A 21,721-nucleotide genomic window follows, 5' to 3' on the forward strand; every position below is an offset into this window, starting at 1 on the left:
AGATAGACTGCAGTAGCTGTCTCATCCTTTTGAGGGCGCTGTGCACATTGCAATTTGCAAACAGACAAGCGTGCATGCAAAACAACACCGTACTGAATATCGACTATCAGTTTAGTTTAGCGGTTTATTTTTCTATTGAGTCATAAATGAAGACAAACAATAACGTTGCAGCTATAAGCGGCCAGAGACAAGCGGGTAGTTAATTTGCTGGAGTGTACAGATAAAGTTTCCTATGAGCATCAGTTTTGTTTTGATATTGTGTCAAAAATGAACAAAAATATTCTTCCAGCTAGAAAGTAAAACTTACAGAAACATTAGAGTTTAAAATAACCTTGAGCAAGTCATGACAAAGATACTAGATACTATATATATATGTATATATATATATATATATATATATATATATATATATATATATATATATATATATATATATATATATATATATATAGTAAAGTGTACAGATGTCCTCGTTGGAAATTACAGCGCTCGATGCTAAAAGCAGAGCGTTATAAATGACTTTGCAATTACATTCGCCCACATAAATTGATATTCGCCCACATACATTTATTTCAAGATATAATGAGGATGCCTTATTTTTAGAACGATTTCAAGGTGCCAAAATCTCTGATGGAAAAACGCCCGCACGATGGGGTGTATAAGAAGCTGATGTACAGAAAGATAGAAAGTCTATAGCTGACCACCCCATACCGCTCGGTAAATTATATTCGGAGCGCATGAAGAAATCGTCATCAACAAATACTGGATAATCATCGAAATCTCACGGGACTCTTCCGATCGCTCGATGCCAAGGGATGGACAATTTAATATACCGAGGGAATTAGCAGCAACGAGGGTATGCTATGAAATCACATTTGCGGTCCACGACTCGGAGAGTGCCTGGCGTACAAAATTTTCCCAAGAGTTAATTGAGTTTGTTCAGATGCGAGTCATATTAATAGTATTTGTGAAAGCAGCAAGGCTACGCTATATAAATGATTGAATTGTTGTCAGCAATTTTCTATTCTACAAAGATCAGTATGCCCAATATCGGCAACAAGAAATCTATGGATGTCTGTAGCCCTTATCTGATCCTTTAAGCTTAACTCTAACAGCATGCATGCGTACAGGTACAAGATAAGCAAACCTTTTTACAAAACTCAGTGTCAAGTTTTGAAAGTTCTGTATTTCGTCATGTACCACAGGTGCTAAAAAATGAGAGCATTTCTGTCTCCGGGCTCCTGCCACACACATGTGGAACACCTTAGGCTGCGTTCACAAAAAAACGGTTGGGGGAGGGGGGCTGGAGTAATTGAGGGGGATTCGAAAATTTTTGGGGTAGTAGAGGGGGACTTGAAAATTTTGCTCTATCTGTAGGGGGGACTTGAAAATTTTTGGTTCCCTTTTGTGTTTTACATTTTCCAAGTCAAAGTTTTTTTAGGTAATTTAATGAAAAATAAATACCATTTTTGATGTCATCCAAATGTTGTAATGTTAGTAATAATTTAACAGAATCTAGAACCATTTTGTCACATTTCATGACTTTTATCTCGAAAAAATCTAAACATGTGTGATTTGTCGAAAAAAGCAAACTTAAACCTAGTAACAGGGCAGAAGCTGTAACTGTTAATGATTTCTTCAATATTTCTATGCAATATAACAACTACAGTACTGTTTCTTTCCCACAGCATGCTCAAACAAACAATATTTAGTTTGTCGACAAAGCCTGTATATATAAATATGTATTTGGTTATAATTTGATTGGAGTCCAGACTGACAGTCAGTTGTCAGTGATACAAATGCACGGTACACATACATAGGCTGTGATAGCAAGCTGAATACTAGACAATTCAACCTGCTGCGGGGAGTAGAACAAGAACGCAGTTCTAAAACTGAACAAAAATATTGTCATATTTATCAAAGTTAATACAGCTACTGCCTATGGGTAGTGCCACTATCATTAATGCTCTGCTACTGTAGTGTCACTGTCACTGCATACACTGACAGAGATAGCTCTGACTCTGATGTACATGGTAGTTGAAGAAAGAGTTTTGGTCAAATGACGCTCATGACAGTGAAACATACTTGCCACACAAGATCAGGCCAGAGAGCAACACATGGAAGAACACATGGAAATTTTTGAATTCTGGCATATGAGAATATCAAATATTAAAGAAAAAAGATGAGGTCACCATGCTTGATTTTCTAAATGTTCTCATTCTTGTCATAAAATGATAAAGAAGTAAACCTTCGAAGAGTAAAGACTAAATGAAAAAATATGTGACCAAATGGAATTATTTATTTTTTAACCAAATTCGTAATTATTACACCCAAAATTTCAGAGATGAAAACATTTATTTGATGAAATATTTTAACCTTCCAGTATTGTCAATTTTGAGTAGCATCTACTTTTGAAACAAATTCTTGGTTGGTCACTGTGCTCAGTTTTTTACAATATGGCAATTAGCCAGAATTCACAATTTGCCTACTCTCTCATGATTGTCATTTTGTGTGCTCTTCAGCAGGAGCAATTGACCTGGCCAGAGTTGGATTAACTCAAGTTGGCTTTTTAGACCAAAAAATCTAAAAAACTCACTGATGCATTTAAAGAGCTTGCCTTGGGAATATGACTATACAAAGTGCTAATACAGGTAATGTTGAACACCTGTGAGCAGAACAGCGCAATACATGTTTATTTTTTCTGCGCTCACATCCTTTACAAATATGTGGGCCTGTGATAGTTGGGGGGACTTGAAAAATTTGACCATATAGAGGGGGGCATTTGAACATTTTTAGGGTACTTAGGGGGATCTGAAAAAAAATAAGCTTTCAATCGCGATTCTTCCAGCCCCCCTAATCGTTATTTGTGAACGCAGCCTTACTTCTAGTCCTATATGACTATCAGTCTTGCATGTACACTGTATTTGTCATTTTGCAACCAATAAATTTTCAATACAGAGTAACCAAGATGTGCCGGAGTGATCAGTAGCTACATATTAAACTTTTTTTCTCAACGATTTTATTTTGTGAATCAACATCATTTTCTTGTACTCAAAAATCGTGTTGAAGTATACTATCAGCTTGTTAACACAGCCTGAGTATGTAGTGTTTTTGTAATATCCACATTTCAATTCATGGCTGGACTTAAATGCAACTGTCATCAATAATAGTGTACACATATGGAGACTTTATTGATAAGCTGAATACTGATTGTTTCAACATGTTAGGATGTAAAACAAGAGACGGGAGCAAAAAAAACAAGATATAATTTTATAATTTTAGTTTAATAATAGCTTGATAAATGTTTGGCCATTTAATATTGCGGGATTTGAATATTTTTGATCTTATAGAGGGGGATCTAAAATGTTTTCAGGGTATTTAGGGAGATCTTGAGTGAATTCAGATTTCTTAAAACCACTCCCTCCCATTTTTATCTAGTACTTATGAATCCCACGACCGAGATGAAACGAAGATATTTATTTTCGTGTCGCCTTTACAGAACAGGAAAAGGAGCACGTGGTATTTCCCTAATCGTGACCAATTCCAAAAGAACGATATATTCACCCTGTCATGAAACAAAAAGAATACGGTTACTGACGAAATACTTACAAAGAAAAAAAATTGCAATGCAAAAGTTCTGTTAATGATTTCTTTGCTACTAGTATTCATGAGATAGAGCACGAAAGTAGTATGTAGGCCCAGACATCATAGTTTTTTTAATTTACCACGCCTATAAATTTGAAGCATAATGAAACATGCCACACGGACGAAGTAAGAGTTATCAGCAGAAACAAAGCGATTTCATTAAATAGAAGACTTGACCAAAACAAGGGATGAATAAAAGAATTGGAGGCTGTTAAAGGGGTGTGGTCGTCGGAACTGTGCTCAAAGGTTGCCAGGGACCCCCCCTACGACCGATGTAAATACTGTGTCTACGTCTAGGGTACGTTGGCGGTTAATGAAAGTTGAAACGTGCTTGTTAACAATAAATATCGTAAACTTTATATGTTGCAGCTATGTTGAAGTGATGCATATAAATATCATCTCACGCATGAAATACATTGTGTATAAACAAGAAAGTCGCACACGCGCAGTGCCGACGACCACCCCCCTTTAAACTGGGTGACACTGACAGTGGCACGAATCACACATACTGTGACTCGCGTACCAAGGCCGCGAAAAGCACCCTGGGAAGAAACTGGCAAGGATATACAGGTCATCCCGTCCGGGAGTTAGCTTGCACTGTGTCCCGGCGATGTGGCGTTAGACTCGTGAATTCGGAGACAATCAACACAAACTCATTACCCTCTTATTTCAGGTTGTCTGAGTTCAGAGTCGTACATTGACAAGTCGTTCCATTTCCATCATGTGAAAAACACGAGGTTCATGTGCTTGTTGATCCCCGGGTTGATGTTGCAGCGTAGCCAGCCGTAACCCTGTGTACATGAACGATCGATGTATCATATGGTATGTTCTACTCGTGATACGGTGTAACATGGCGTCTGATTCAGGTGTAGTTGAACGGAAAGCCGCGAGGAAAAAGGGGAAAAGATCGCTGGACAGTTATGACAGTAAGTGAAGTGTTGTATCACCTGTATATTATGATATAAGCAGGGTTTTTTTAAGTGCTCATTTCATCGACGCAGTGACCTACATGTACGTAGTGTGACGCTGGCAGTGAGCGGCAATGTGAATGTTTTGTGATAAAGAACGAGTGTGGACTATGGAGTGTTTATTTATATTTATTTAGGTCGCGCATTTTGTTTATTTTGTGTGTATATCTTATGAACTGTACACGAGAAACTAGATTATTAGTAAGCCCAACTTTTATCTGGAAGACCTTCGCCTCTGACTTAAAAGTTAAAAGCGGCACCGCCATCGTAGACCATGGGCGTGATGTTCGCCAATAAATTGGCGGATCGACTCTATGTAGCCGACCAATAAATTGGGTGAGTTGCAAATTGATCGTGGTCATATCGTTATCACGATTCGTTGACTCGAGTGGATCTGAATTTGTGTACGAATCTATGTGAAGATTCATTGCCGTTGGTTGGTCATTCAGTAGTAACAATAATTGGCGGCAGTCATAGTTAAGATCGCGACAGATGTCCCGAGCGCTTTTCAGAAATGGCTACCGGGGACTCAATATACCATTTATCGGTTTTGGGAATTTATACTTGCTGCAGTAGAGTAGCTTGTGGTGGGACCTGCTCGTTGGTTGGATGGCAAACCCCCGACCCATAAACCTAGGCAAAACTTTGAGCTACTATACTGCCGCAATGGACTTTTAACGTACGGCAATACGTACACGCTGAATATATATAGCACAGGCCTGTTAATTCCAATGATGATGGATGCTGTTTGCGTCAATAGACGGCCTCCACCGCATGTTGAAAGCCAACCCAGTCCCCGGACCCAGTTGAAGTGCTTTGCGGAGGGACCGTGATTCTGCATACCTGTATCTGTTTTACTAGGTTCAACTGTGGATACCATTAAGAAGTTGGCTTTTGTGTGGTTCTTTTTGTTATTTTTTTTTTCAGTGTATATCATTTATACAACAATATTAAAGGCACAAGAGATGGGATAGTAGAGAAAAATTGTAAATTATGTGCATTAATATTTTAATATTCTGAATTGACATGAGTTGCGCGTTGCCAACGCAGTTTTTTCAAAGGAATATTTCTCATCTAAGATGACAAGGAAACCTCCCTCATACCATATATTTTCAGGAAGCAGAGAATCTAAAGTTTAGTATGGTAGATATAGTTTACTCAAATGATGAAGGGGTCTATACTTATGGAAAAAACCTCAATTTTGATATTAAAGTGGCACTCCCATTTGGTAACATTTTTAAAACACATTTTTTTAGTGCCAACGGTCGATATTTGACGTGGCGACTGCGAGCGGATCGCGAGATATCGATAAAAACATGTCTTCAAAAAAGTAAAAGTTTGAATTCCGGTGGCCCACCTAAATTCAGCTTCCGAACATCGAACGTTCGGCACTGGGGCCATTGTCAACTAAGCTATGGAGTACGAGTCTACACTGACGCTGCTGTACGCCACAGTACCACTGGCGTCCGTGATCGGTCATGACCCGTTGGAGAAAGTTGAGTCTTACTGACTTGGTGATAAAACGAAAAACAATTTTTGATGATTCCACCAGAATTCGCATAGGTGACTAGCCCAGTTACGTGCGGTTGATACATAGCGGCCACCGCGTGGTATGCATAGACGCATACCAAGCGCGCGGTGAACTACACGTACTGTGTGGCAGACGACAAAATGTAGTCATCGGAGGCAGCTAATATTTAACACGTAAAAACTTATGTTTATGTGGTATTGGTTAAAAATATAATACAACTGATTTAGAATAATGACAACGACAAAACTAAGAAGGAGTTTTCAAAAACTGACCTGTGGTAAAGGCATAATGCTGTATATAATGTCTTCGCGGGAGGTAAAATTGCGTCGTTCGAACTTATTATGCACTCCCTAGAATATCGTCAATCAGCACAACAACAAACCTTCGGTGGATTTCGTGTCATAATCAGAAACGATCGTAAAACATCGGGATGTGAAAAATACGCTCGGGAAATGACATGTTTTTATCGATATCTCGCGATCCGCGCGCAGTCGCCACTTCAAATATCGACCGTTGGCATTAAAAAAATGTGTTTTAAAAATGTTACCAAATGGGAGTGCCTCTTTAATTATAAAAATAAAAGTAAAAAACTTTATACTATTTTCTTAAATGTGATATTTCACTTGAAATGAGTATATGTAGAAAAAAGTGACATTTATTTTGCACTATCTATCATTATAAAATGGCATGGGTTGAAACACTGACACTCAAAAAATGTGATTAAAAACATGATTAGCAAAATTAAAATGCAAGAACTTTATTGCCAAACAAAATCGTTTGTTTATTGTATAGCATTTAAAGAACATAATATGAAAATTTCAGAAAATTTGACCCAGCCAGAGTGGAGTTAAATTTTTAGGAAATCTTGAAATTGGGAGAAAAGAGAAGCCAGGAAATCAGGTGATTTGCATACATTTGCATAAATTAACACTTCTTAACAAGCAACTAATGACTGCTTGACAAGCTAAAAAGTGAACCCCACCAATATTTAAATTTTAAGGCAGTTTTTGTCAGTTTTGGTCAAAAAATCTTCTTCAAAACTGCAAGTTAGACAGCTTTGATATTTGGGATGACCTTATTTAGATTTGTTCAAATTGTGATATGCAAATTTGTATTTTTAAGGCAATCTTTGTCAGTTTTAGTCAAAAAATATTTAAAAATCTTCTCTAAAACTGCATGTCAAGCAACTTTGATATTTGGGACGACCTATTTCAGATTTGTTCAAATTTTGCAGAAATATACAAATTTGTATTTTTAAGGCAATTTTTTTCATTTTTTGTCAAAAATTTATGTCACCAAAATTGCTTGTCTGACAGCTTTAATATGTGGTATACAGGTTCATTGGATGATCAAAATGTGATATATTCAAATTATGACGAAATGCACAATTATGCATTTTTTGGACCATTTTTGCCAATTTTGGTCAAAACTTTGTTTCTCAAAAAGTACTCTCTGATAGCTTTGACATTGTTATATAGGTTTCTACAGATGAACTTAATGTGATATATTGAAATTATGATGAAATCTGCAATTTTGTATTTTTGGGGCAATTTTTGTCATTTTAGTCACAAAAATTTGTTTCTCAAAAACTGCTCGCCTGATAGCTTTAATATTTGGTATACTGATTTCTAGGGGCTATCTCAATATGATATTTTGAAATTATGATGAAATCTGGAATTTTGTATTTTTGAAGCAATTTTGGTCATTTTAGTCAAGAAAATTTGTTTCTCAAAAACTGCTCATCTGATAGCTTTAATATTTGGTATACAGATTCCTAGGGGTTATCACAATATGATAAATATTGAAATTATGATGAAATCTGGGATTTTGTATATTTTGGGGGCAAAATTTTGCCATTATTGGTGAAAAAATTTGTTTCTCAAAAATGTACTCGCCTGATAGCTTTGGTTGGCATGTTAGGGATAATCTACATGTGATATGTTCAAACAATGATGAAATCTTCATTTGTGTATTTTTGCAGCCATTTTGCCATTTTTTGTCAGGCCATCCTGAAATGAGCTATCAAAGATTTCCACCTTCAACTAACGTCACTCAAATACAGTGTAGTTATTCTCTACATAACACAGCTAAGTTGTATCAGCCGTTAGGTCCCTTGTTGTAGAGTGGTTTCCCAGCTTACAAAGATAAAGGAAAAACTGTTCTGAAAATCAATGTGCAAGAGATCAATATACAATGAGCTTTCAATATAAAGTACATGTAGCTCCATTTTACATTGAGGTTTTTCAGTTTGCTAAAGCAGCCAGTCTGCAGTGCAGTGGAACAGCATGCAATGTATGGTAGACTGTAAGACACTGAATATTTTTGTCGTAGTTTGTTTGTATTTGTTCTGTATTAAAGTTGCAGTGTCTTTTATGTGAAACGTTACTTTAAAGGGGCAGAGTTGCTAATTTTTTACTTTTTGTGATATCAAAAAAACATGGAATACCTACATAAAATCATTCAGTGTACAAAATGACGACTGTACATAACTGCAAAAGTGTCAAATATTACCCTTTTCCTGAATGCAAAGAGATGATTTCCTTTATGACCACTAGACAACATGGATTTTTCCTATTCAGACTTGCTTGCCTATGACAAATAAGCATTGACACAATGAAAGGGAAAGCTGCCATCTGTACCTAAATGAAAGGCACCACCAATAAAGATTGCAATGAAAAAGTTTGTATGAAATCCAAACTTTATGCAACAGTGTATGTTCAGCCATCCATGGTGAGAGTTGTACATTAACTTGATTTTTTGGTACAGACTGTAAAATGTTCCACTGAATTTTTAAGCTTGTCTTGCTGCAAGGGACTCTGGCTCCTTATTTGTTTGTTGGTTTGTTTATTTGTTTCTACTAACTAGAAAATGTGCGTATTCAGAGAGAATGGTGGATATACATGAGAGCTTACTACTCATGGCAAAGAGGGTATGCTTTATTTCATGTGTGCGATTTTATAAGAAACTTTTTAAAGTGTCATTTATTGACTATATTTGTAAACAAACAAACAAGTACTGTTCTTTATTGACAAATATGAACACAAATACAACACTTTATTGGTTCTGTATTGTACCGGTATAGGGAAATAATCATACATAACAAATAAACAAACACACAAACAAACAAACAAACAAGGAGCAAGAGTCCTCTGTGGTCATACAACACAAACTGGTTTTCATATAAAACAAAATTCATGACAAAAAGCTAAAGGAGCGACTCTGTCCTGTTAATACCTGTGATCTATATTTTCCCGTACACATTTGTGCAGATGTTGTTAAATCAATAAAAAACTAATGTAAGTTTGCATTTCAATAGTCCAAGGAATCTTAAACTCCAAGCCGTGTCGTTTTTGCATTTACTGACCAAAAATATACAAATTGTGAAACTGTTTGTATGACAATCCTTGGTGCTGGATTTGGTCGATTAAATTCACATACTTACATCAATATATGAGCAGCAGCCATATTTGAATTGCAACTCAAAAATTATTTGGTTGTTAAAATCCTAGTTCTGTTTTCGTTGTGAATGTTTGATTAACGAGGTTCTGTAGTCACTGTTCGGTAAGTATTTTCACATAATGAGGTGCATTTGTTTTCAAACCATCTTATTGAAAAAACTGCAAAAAGATACAGCTAATGGGGCTTAAGGTGATACCGAAGGATTCAAAGCGCGCATTGGTTGCTATTCCAAACGCGCACTTTTGCACATGGCAAAATCTTACTGTTCCGTTTTTTTCTATGGATTTTCGACTCCTGGTATTTTGAAAATGCTCAAAATCTTTCAACTCTCTCAATTGTAAACCAATTTAGCCGACTTTTGGTAGAATTATTGAAGTCATACAAGGGAATATACATAAGCATGTGTTTCTAAAAATTCCAGACCGTGGTGTTTATGAGATATTGTCGTAAAACCCTTCAAAATTTCCATGCTAGGGGCTCTGAACAGGTATCTCATGTGTTATATTCGGAAATTTTGGAAAATTTGGTGCAAATTTGTAGCAGCTGAAACGTTTTTTTAAAGTAGAGCTGTGAACATGTGCATATGTGTGATGTCACTAACCAATCGTGAGACAAACCTGCGTCTTTTGGAATTGTATGGTTCTGTAAATCTTTATTGTGCAAAGAAAACCATGAAAACTTTGCATTTTGATTGATTTTGGAAATTACCCTTAGCAACCGTTGCTTAGCAGTTTGAATCCTTCCGTATCACTTTAAATTTGTGAAGATGAGCGGTACTCACGTATTGGAATATAGATATGTGGGAAGTAAAGACACAAAGTAAGACTACTATATGACACAGTGTAGTGATGTGCATGCTGCTTCTGGTAGGTTCCCTAGAATGTCAATCTCTATGACAACACACTGTCAAAACTTGCAGTAGACATCAGATTCTCAAATCACACCTCAGAACTATCCATTTTGTTTCAAAATTGAGCATGATCTTCCCATACTTTCAGGATAGAATGTGGCTTGTTAGCATCAATGTGAGAGGTACAAAAAAAGTTACAGATAGGAAATACCACTTTAAAGCGTAGGTTATGATGTTTGTGTCAGCCCCTTTATTGATGCATTTTAAAATTGAAAACAGTGATCAACTTCTCAAATTCTACAAAAATAACCACTTGATTTTTGCCTCCCTGAAAAGGTGATAGTGTCTCTAAAAAACTCAGGAGACATATTGATACGTGTATATTTTTAACTCCGCTGTCAGCGATGTGGAGCTTATCAAATAGGCTGACTTGTTGTCCGTCAGTCGTCCAGTTACTTGGAAATTTTATATGCAGTTCACTTGGGGTGACCTCATGTGTGTTTGTTCAAATTGTGGTGAAATTTGCATATTTGTGTTTTTGGGACAGTTTTTGCTGATTTTGGTAAAGAAATCTCTGAACCCGCATGTCCGATTGCTTTGAAATTTGATATGCAGTTCACTGAGGGTGGCCTAAGAAATTAGTAAGATATGTTCAAATCATGGTATAATTAGCATGTTTGTATTTTTAAGGCAATTTTTAGCTCATATTTGGTTTTATATATAAATACCAAAAAGAGCTTATAATGATAAATGTGACCTATTTGTATGCAGGGTACCTATTATGTTTGGGAGTGGTAGCAGTAACTGAAACAGCTAATTGGTCATTTCCTGTCATTGTTTATAAACTGTGACATATTAACAGACCTGCTGAAACCATGGATGTCTATTTTTGTACATCCATGGCTGAAAGATTCTCTGCTATGCATGTTGCTAAAGTTGACCTTCAGTACCTAAAGTTTCAGACCTTATTTACTTTTGTCATTCTTGTTTTTCTGGTTTAAATATTTCTCGTTGTTTTTCTGGTTGTACTGTGCAGAAATTGTCATAACATCAATGTATAATTTTCCTGCACTGAACAGATAGAAACAACGCTTATTGTTGATCTTTGGTATGTACCAATTCTGATCAAATTTGAGTGACACCGTATAATTGCGATATTTTTTTCATTTTTAGTCAAAAAATCTTTAAAAATCTTCTTCAAAACTACAAGTCAGACAGCTTTGATCTTTTGGATATAGGTCCCTAGGGATTACCTATTTCAGATCTAATTAAATTGTGCAGAAGGATGCCAATTTGCATATTTAAGGCAATTTTTGCCATTTTTGGTTAACAATTTATTTCACCAAAACTGCTTGTCTGTCAGCTTTGATATTTGGCATACAGGTTCATAGGGATAATCAAAACGTGATATATTCAAATTATGATGAAATCTACAATTTTAAGTTTTGAGCCAATTTTGCCAATTTTGGTCAAAAAATGTGTTTCTTTAAAAGTACTCATCTGATAGTTTGCATATTTGTTATACAGGTTTCTACAGATGAACTAAAATGTGATATATTGAAATTATGATGAAATCTGCAATATTGTATTTCTGGAGCAATTTTTGCTATTTTTAGCTATTATAGACTCTAGTCTATAGAAGCTATTGGGATTGGTATCCGTCAGGCATCCTTTATCAGTCTGTATGTATGTATGTATGGATGTATGTATGTATGTATGTATGTCCGTTTGTGAGGATGTCCGTCCACTCAAATATCTTGAGAACCGCAGTACTTACAGATTTGATATTTGTTGTGTAGATGCAAAATATGATTATGAGAAACCACTTTTGTTTATTTTTTGATATTGTTGAAAATATGCAAATTATCACTAAAAAGGCGTTTTTGGTAAAAATCCTCTTCTTCATAACCGCTGGTCAGACAGCTTTGATATTTGGTATACAGGTCTCTAGGGGTGAACCAACATAGCTTTGTTCAAATTGTGATGAAATATGCAAATTTGTATTTTTAAGGATTTTTTTGGTCATTTTGTTAAAAAGTTATTTCATCAAAATCGCTTGTCTGACAGCTTTGATATTTGGTGTACAGATTCTTATGAATGATCAATATATGATATATTCATATTATGATGAAATCTACAATGTTGTATTTCGGGGCAATTTTTGCCATTTATGGTCAAAAGATTTGTTTCCTAAAAAACTACTTGTGTGATAGCTTTGATATTTGTATATAGGTTCCTAGGGGTTGTCTCAGTGTGCTATATTGAAATTTGATGAAATCTTCAATTTCTGTATTTTTTGGTCAATTTTTGCCTTTTTTGGTAAAATCTTTGTTTCTCCAAAGTTACCCATCTGATAGCTTTGATATTAGGTATACAGGTTCCTAGGGTTTAACTTAATGTAATATATTAAAATTATGATGAAATCTTCAATTTTGTATTTTTGCAGCTAATTTTGCCATTTTGGTCAGGCTGTCCTGAAATAAGCTATCAAAGATATCCACCTTCGTCATCAACACATCTGTCACAAAAAGTTATTCTCTACATAACACAGCGGAGCTCAGCTGACTGTTAGGTTGCTCGTTTTTTAAAAATTTGGCGCTGGTCAGACAGCTTTGATATTTGGTATACAGGTCTCTAGTGATGAACCAACATAGATTTGTTCAAATTGTAATGAAATATGCAAATTTGTATTTTTAAGGATTGTTTTTGTGATTTTTGGTTAAAAATTTATTTCATCAAAATCGCTTGTCTGACAACTTTGATATTTTGTATACAGATTCATAGGAATGATCAAAATATATATTCAAATTATGATATGATGAAATCTAAAATTTTGTATTTTGGGGCAATTTTTGCCATTTGTGGTCAAAAAAAATAATTTTCAAAAAGTAGTTGTCTGATTGCTTTGATATTTGGTGTACAGATTCCTACAGATAAACTAAATATGACATATTGAAATAATGATGAAATCTGCAATTTTGTATTTTTGGCACAATTTTTGTCGGTCAAAATCTTTGTTTCTCAAAAGTTACTCATCTGATAGCTTTGATATTTGGTATTCAGGTTCCTAGTGTTTAACTTAATGTAAATTATGATGAAATCATCAATTTTGTATTTTTGTAGCTAATTTTTCCATTTTGGTCAGGCTGTCCTGAAATAAGCTATCAAAGATATCCACCTTCATCATCAACACATCTGTCACAAAAAGTTATTCTCTACATAACACAGCAGAGCTGTGTCGACTGTTAGTCGCTCATTTTTTTCAAAACTGCTGGTCAGACATCTTTAATATTTTGTATACAGGTCCTTAAGATGACCTTAGTGAGATAATTTCATACATTCAGGAAATACTTAATTTTGTATCCATGTCTATAGTAGCTTCAGGGACATTGGCCCTATGTTTGCTAAAAAGATTTCTTTCTCAAAAACTTCTCGTCAGATAGCTTTGATATTTGGTATACAGGTTCCAAGGGGTTATTTTAATATCCTGTATCATTTCATACAATATTTAGACAATTTTGGGACCAATCCTGACGGGTGTAGCATGCTAGCAGCGTACGCTTACCCATTCCGGACACCTGGTACCACCACTAACTATCAGTGGTTCAGGATGGTCCTATTTAAATTTGTAAATCATAAATGTTCCATGGACCAGGTAATGTATTACCTTGAATGGAAATGATTATTGGACCAGTTTAATGTCATATTAATATGAAATATTGAAATTATGATGAAATCTGCAACTTTGTTTTTAGGGGAGCAATATATGCCATTTTTTGTCAAAAAATTTGATTCTCAAAAACTACTCATCTGATAACTTTTGTTGACATATTCTTTGGGGACAATCTTAAATTTAATATGTTCAGAGTATGATGAAATCTTTAATTGTGTGTTTTTGCTGCTATTTTCGCCATTTTTTTTTTCGGGCCACTCAAATTATCTATCAAAGATTTCCACCTTCTTCATCAACACGTGTCACAAATAGTTATTCACTACATAATACACTTGAATTATATCGACCACTTGGTTTAGATGAAAGCAATAAAAGTTTTGACTAGTTTAATTTAAGAATTATTGCTTCAGCCCTATTGCGGAAAAATTCAACCATATGGAACATCCTGTACGGTATGTCAGTAAATGTGACTTATTGGAATGGAGGGCAAACAGCTTGCCCTTAATTGCACGCAGTAAAAGAGATTGGTTTACTGGTGTTCAGCTACCAACCATCATATGGTCACCTCTTTTATATGGTAGAGGATAAAACATGACTGTTGTTTTTCATTAGGTATTATCAAAAACCCCAGAAACATTCAACCATTTCATCATTGCAGAAGAAATATGAACACCTTGAAATTTCACAATTAATTGCTGTAAGTGGTTCAGTCCACTGAATTTTGTGATCAAATTCAAAGTAGATGAACCCAGAGGCGACATAAAGTGTGACTTTACAAAAATAAATACAGGCGATTACTGCCGCAGAGAAGCGGGAGCGTTGATTCTGTTGCTTTTTACAGATGTTTCAGAATTAAGGCCGATTGATTATAAAGACCAATGAAAGGTTTGAAACGTGAAATCTTCTCTTTATATGGAGCCTGAAGTTCATATAGCCGTTCACTTTCTGCCAGTCACAAATCACAGCATTATACAACATTGTACTTTATGAACCGCAAGTCAATGCAAACCATACCAGACTCCAAGGCAGCCAAAAAGTAAATTTGCATGATCGTTTTAATAGTCGCTCAGTACCAGCAATCAATATGTTGCAAACTTAATAAACTTTTGAACAATGTGTATGATTTGTGCCAAAGCATGAAGATGGTACAGCGAAGCCGTGAAACCAGGTTATTTCCTTGATAGATAATAACATTATTACATTTATCGTCACAAAAAAAAATGTGTCGGGACCAAAATGAAGGAATTACACTTTCATACATACATCGGTTTTTATGATCAATTGCCTCTCTATGATTCAAAAGACCTGAGGTTGTCATGGTAACACTCCAAATCTTTATCCCCATTTCATTTCTTAACAGCTGCAGTTCCCAATACAGCGTTCTCCTCAGCTTGAAAAACAGAGGGTGGCAAATTTACATAACAATGCATAATTTGCATATTCTCTTGTGGTGAAAATATAATCTTTTGTACAGTTATTAACATATGAAAAGACTGCTCCAAAAATAGAAGGGTGGCCCATCCTAAACATCCCTTTTGGAAAACTCTGCAGTGTAATTAAGTATTTTTGTCAATATCTTAAATATCAAACAAATATTTTACAATTTTAAATGCGTACTCTGAACCAAGTATATTTCATCAGTGATATGCATAATGCAGGTGAGCACAAAAAGCCATTTGTTTTCAAATCATTCTTTGATAGTTCTTTTTTCCATCAAGGATCAAAAACAGAAATTCAAGACTATGATACCTCTAATTGACCAATTTTAAAACTGCAAGGTAAAGTTTTATAAGCCAGCCGTCATCAGGCTTTTCTTGTATAATCAGTAGTATCGACTTATATTCTTAGATATTTTTTTGAATTCTGGTTGCTGTTGTTGTTGTTTTTTTGCCTTGTACTTTCGGATTTAACAATCGCAATAACATCTTTGAAGTGAAATTTTCAAGCAATGCGCAGGAGAAACATCAGGGTTAAAAAAACCTGCCGACGTGACATGAATTTACCGTGTACTGCGAAAACACATCCATCAACCAATCGCCAGTCTGTAGACAGGGGGTATATGCTATCTTAATGAACAGGTAGAGCAAGTACGCTGTCAGTAGACTTAATTTCTGACACCATTAACGATTTCTCCCAATACATATACAATCAGCATATCATAAAATTTTCCCAAGCATTAAGGGATAGACTATAACATCACAGAAAGGCGTGTTCAGAAACAAGGCGAATGACAGTATAAGTTGTTGAATCCCATAATTGCATTTCCATGAATAGACGTCCAAATTTACCATTACTGTATCGTATCAAAATTTGACAATGAAGGCGTTGAAAATATTTTTTACCATGCTGCTTTTATGACATGAACGTTTAAAAACATTTGCCAATATTTTAGCAAAAAAGTATGCATGCTCTGCCCATTCTCAAAAAGGTTAAACGGGAACCTACAGGACCATGGGCTCAATAGGGGGATTACTGATGACGCAGCCATTTACATACACTGGGCGGGAGTTTTTGAATTCTCATAGCATCCCCTTGACCATATGATAAATTTGAATAATCATGATGGGCACTTTCATGACACATGCAAAGAGGGGTCAAATGGTCGTACAGGGAACATATTTTGAAACATATGCGTTCTCTGACAAAAAGCGGAACATTTTTTCAGTTTATTTTCAACCCAAGTTTAGTCGATATACATTAACAGACATCCTACGCAAGATTTGATGACAGTGAACACCTGAAACATGGCAAAGTCATAGGACTCTGTGACCAAACACGGCACGTCCGATCAGTAGCGTTGGCTTTTTTTACATTTGCATAGATTTACGAATATAGAGGAAGTTCCTTTTTAAATATTGGAAGTCAAAGAATTTGTAATTGCATATGCTGAATTCAGAGTACGACCACCCCCAAGTTTAATGGTTCATCCACCACAGTACACTGACAATAGTGATGCTGTTTGTGGGTGGGGGTGCTATATGTCTAGTCAAAAATGTCCAGGTGCATTTAGGACTCAACTTTTACCTGGGTCTCATGATAGCTCCATAAGTCATTCATCGAGGTCAAGGTCACAGGGAAGAATGGCTCATCCACATCAAAAACTTCTGAGATGCCATCATTGTTCTATATGAGAAAATATTTCAGATTTCAAAGATAAAACAATGAGTTTGATTGCAGTTTTTGCTAAGATATGCATTCAAGATTTCCCGGTTTCAGTTTCTGAGTTGTGAAAAGAAATTAAGAATGCGAGAATTTGGATTCATGGTGCAATTTTCTTTATCAGAAATAAAAGCCAACCTCAAATTTTATCATATTATAGGCTCAAAATGGCAGCCTCTCTCTAATTTAATCTTTCAGAAAGCTTGATTTTCAACATTTTCAACATTTTTCTAGTTAGTTTTCAAGGTGACCTTGATAACTCATCTAAATCGATCCAAAGGATTTTTAAATTTATCCTGAAAACACGACATGAGTTTTTCACAGCTGTTTTTTTTTTAGTAACAATATCGGCAAGCAGGGCTTTTCTGATACTTTCAAGAAATGGAATTCTGTACACTTGCAAACAAAGCATTATTGACTATGCACTAGCACTTACTCAAAAATTCGACCCATGTTACAATAGCAAATGCTTTTTCACAGAAAAATAAGTGCATTATAAGAAAATGTAACGCTGTTTGCCAAAGGCGTTTTTTTACCTATCTCTCGCAAATTTTGGATCAAAGAATATTTTTTTCATCTACTGTGCCTGGAGCTCAGAGCTCTTCTTGGAAAAGTTAATATGTGCGTGTATTTTTACAATATTTCTGTTCTCATTGCTGAAGCACTTTAGGATAAATGCCTTTCTCCGCTAGTGCCTGGAGTAACAGCTTAATATGTCAAGTTATAGGGAAAGTATCATAACATTCTTACTGTAGACTGAGAAGCTGAAATTCACTCTGTGACTTCAAGACTTTCTCCAATATTTTTTAGTTCACAATGAGTGATGTGAAATATTTGCAATCATGCAGTATTTTGACAGCTTCGACTGAAACTCAGTCAGTCCCATTTGTTTACCATTACAAAGCTTGTTTTTCAGTTCGGTCACCTTGTAAGATTTTCGTAGATTTTGCCAATGGTTTTGTTGATGTCAGATCATAGGGAATAGGGTAAATGTTCGTTCCAGGGGTGGGGTTAGGATAGGGTTGCCTTGGTCTCAGCACAAGTTTTGTGTAGCTATTGTTTATTATAATACACTTGACCATGATTTTGCCAATAAAGATTTATATTACCAACCTTGGGTCTCTCGATCCACCTTAGCACTGATTTTGTAGGAATTTCTTTTTGTCCTTCACTGTGTCATGGATTTGTCCTTTGACAATCTTACACAAGGTTTTATTACTATGTTGCATCATAGACAGTAGATAAACTACGGTTGCATCTCTAATATCTGATGCATTTTATTGCTTAATGCACCAATGCAGGCAAGGGTAAGTTACGAATCTGTGGACGCTGTCACCAGATTATCACTGGATTAACTTTGACAAAGTCAACAACGAATGCACCAGGAAGGGTATTAACCCTCAAAACGCCATGCCCGTATATATCCGTACACGCCTCACGCTCAGCACCACGCACGGATATATCCGTACACAGCCTTGGGTTCGCTAAGGCAAAGTTTGGAACTTGATTTCCCATGTTTAAGAGGTCACCTGACAAATAAAGCCATTCCTTACCCTTTGAACCCACTTCAGGTCCATCATGTCCATGTAAGGACTAAAATAATGACATCACCTGATGTAGCTACGGCAATTTCCAGTAATTTGAGCGACCTTTTGAGGAAATCGGGTCGACTATTTTTACCGTGAATATCTAATCCGATCTGGTCGCTGACTCCGCCAAAGTGAGAGACATTTTGAACGTTTTTTTCTGCCATACATCCTAAAGATGATAGTTTTGTGACAAGTTATTAGCCATTTCTTTATAGAAATGACATATTTTGGTATTTTTTGAGGATATTTTCTGAGAAAATGAAGACGTTTGTTGATCGGTCGTACGTGATTTTGAAGGTGAACAGCGGCTCGAATGGCGTCACCACGGAGCATCGCACTGACCAGCCTCTCTGAAAGCTAAAGTTTGAGTCTGTCAGTTCGGTATTCTAGGCCAAAAACACTAATGATGAAGAAATTTGAAAGGATTTTCACTAAATCTTAATTTAATATGTGATTTTGGAGCGATCAGGTCTGTTTATGTAAGTAAACTTTGGTATCGCGGCATTCTTCACCGTGTATCGAGATGGCCAAGATTGCCGCCAATCACAGGTTTGTATGCACAAAACGTACAACACGGCACCTTCCGAACTGTTGACCTCACGTCATATTCCTACGTCTATAACATATTCTTTTGTCGAAATATACCCGATATGTAATTATTTATTTCATATTTATTGGTTTCTGTTCATTTTCTGGCAAATTTTGTTGCGTGCTCGTCAAAATACGTGATCAAACTTCGTATGTGTTCATGTTGACTGTCATGATCATTATGGTGACATCGCGATCAAACGTCAGGGCCGGTACGGTTATCGAAAGCGTTCAGAGGCAAATGTCGTTCTTATTGTACCTCGAACTTATGTTATTTAGTTCTTGAACTGAATTTATTTTCTCAGAAGTTCAGGTAGTGCGTTTTTGTGGTGAAGTTTTTCGTCGTTTGCCAATCACAGGGTAGCTAATAACGGAGCTGAATACGGGCTCTGATTTGAATTTGTCTTGTAAGATGGCAGCTTGTTGCCAGATATTCAATCAAATTAGTTGTTTGTGTTTACTTGCAATGCCATAACCTCTCAAATGTATCCTCTCTAACTCAATGACAACATTCATTCCATAACAAAAACAACTGAATCATATCTGATAGCAATCAGAATCCAAATAAAAAAAAACAAAGATTTTTTCCTTGTTACATGGTTTCACCTTTCAATGCAGAAAGAAATACACAAACAAACAAACAAACAAATAAATAAATAAACAAAGATAAATGAATAAAAGATCTTGTTTACGAAATGCAATCATGTTACTTATTAATATTGTGTAGCGTTTAAGCTATAATTCACTTGTGATATATGCTTTTGTGTAACTGTGTTGAAGGTTATGTGGTATTTTGTTATTGACAAATACCAACAATTGTTTGTTTGTTTATTGTTTACATTTAATAAGTTCCGCTGCTGAAAATTTTCACCAAAATATGTCTTTTCATGACATTTAAAATGTGTAAAAGTTTGCAAGCTTTTGGACAATAAGATCTATTTTTAGAGTCTTTTAATCATTTTCATTGCATTCTGAACCAAAAATGTGCATTTTAAGCCAATTTTCCCATCCCTGATTTGCTAAACCAAACATGGAAAGACTACTCGAAGCTTCTTCATTTCCTGATCTTTGAAATACATAGTGGTTTGGCTGGGCTTCCAATCATAGGAAACACACTATACCTGTCTAAAAGAAGTGTAACATATCAAGTTTATTGGCTAAAAAAGTTCTTGGCATATGTGAGGCTGTATGGCATGAAAGTCTATGGCGTCTTTTGGCGTCTTTCTTCTGTTGTACCCTTGCTGGTGCATTTTTTGTTGACTTTGCATGCTGTGGGGCATTAGGCAATCAAATGCCTCAGATAAAAGCATGGAGTTTTTCTAACTCCATGACAGAAGTAACATAGAGATAAAACTCTGCATAAGATTATCACAGGACAAATACATGACACAGTGAAGGAGAAAAAGAAATCTTTGCAGAACCACTGCTGAAATAAGACCAAGACAATCCACCCTATGTTGGTAGTATAAATCTTAATTGGTAATATCATAATCTAGCATATTAAAATAGCAAAAAGAAACCTGTGCTGAAACCAAAGCATCCTCACCCCCACCCCTGGGGATGGACATTTACGCTACCCCTATGGTCAGATTTCAAGAAAAATCATATTTTGAATTATTTGGTCATCAACAACTTTATGTGTATCTGTACCATTTTCTATTGTTCAAACAGATAATGGGAACACTGACCCCACTTTACGGCAATGCTGGGTGTGTGGAGAGTACTCGTCTACCTATCATTATGGCGTGGTTGCTTGTGACGGATGTAAGGTAGGTGTAAGATGAAAACGTACACAGAGAAGAAAGATTACTGCGAGACTTTTTAGTGGATCCGTAGTTCTGCATCACAGAAGACCCTCTGTGTGAGGACAGGGGAGGACAAAATAGAGCAATCCAGACTTGTAGGCGTTAGCTCGTGTAGTTCTGGCATACATACCTGTGTGGCCATATCTCAAAATTTTTCCCAATTAGTAGGTTGTGGGTGTGAACAGGTACAGTTAGTGTTATGCATACATATGTGCATGGCCTTATCACCAAAGTTTCCCCATTCAAAAGGTTTTCGCAAGAATTGCAAAACTTAAAGGCACTTTAGGCAATCCCTGGGATTGCCTTTGTTCTAGTCTATAAGAGGATTATGGAGGTGTGATAGCCTTTTGTTTTCCATTGAAATTGTAATCTAGTAAGTAAATTTTTTGCTCACGTGTTCACACACGTGAGCATATGGTTTAGCCATGTCTGTCTGTGTGTGTGTGTGTCCGTG

The 21,721-nt window shown here is 35.9% G+C and overlaps 1 protein-coding gene across 1 annotated transcript in view; it reads left to right on the forward strand.

Moving 5' to 3' along the window:
• The first annotated feature begins 4,184 nt into the window (after positions 1-4,184).
• Positions 4,185-21,721, forward strand: part of LOC139145166 (nuclear receptor ROR-alpha A-like) — a 44,969-nt gene continuing 27,432 nt past the window's right edge. The window contains exons 1-2 of the mRNA XM_070716147.1: positions 4,185-4,571; positions 21,134-21,231. Coding sequence (XP_070572248.1) covers positions 4,445-4,571; positions 21,134-21,231 — 225 coding nt within the window. The 5' untranslated portion in view covers positions 4,185-4,444. The remainder of the gene's footprint in view (positions 4,572-21,133; positions 21,232-21,721) is intronic.

The sequence above is a fragment of the Ptychodera flava genome, chromosome 12 (genome assembly GCF_041260155.1).
Source record: "Ptychodera flava strain L36383 chromosome 12, AS_Pfla_20210202, whole genome shotgun sequence".
Taxonomy (NCBI): Eukaryota; Metazoa; Hemichordata; class Enteropneusta; family Ptychoderidae; genus Ptychodera; species Ptychodera flava.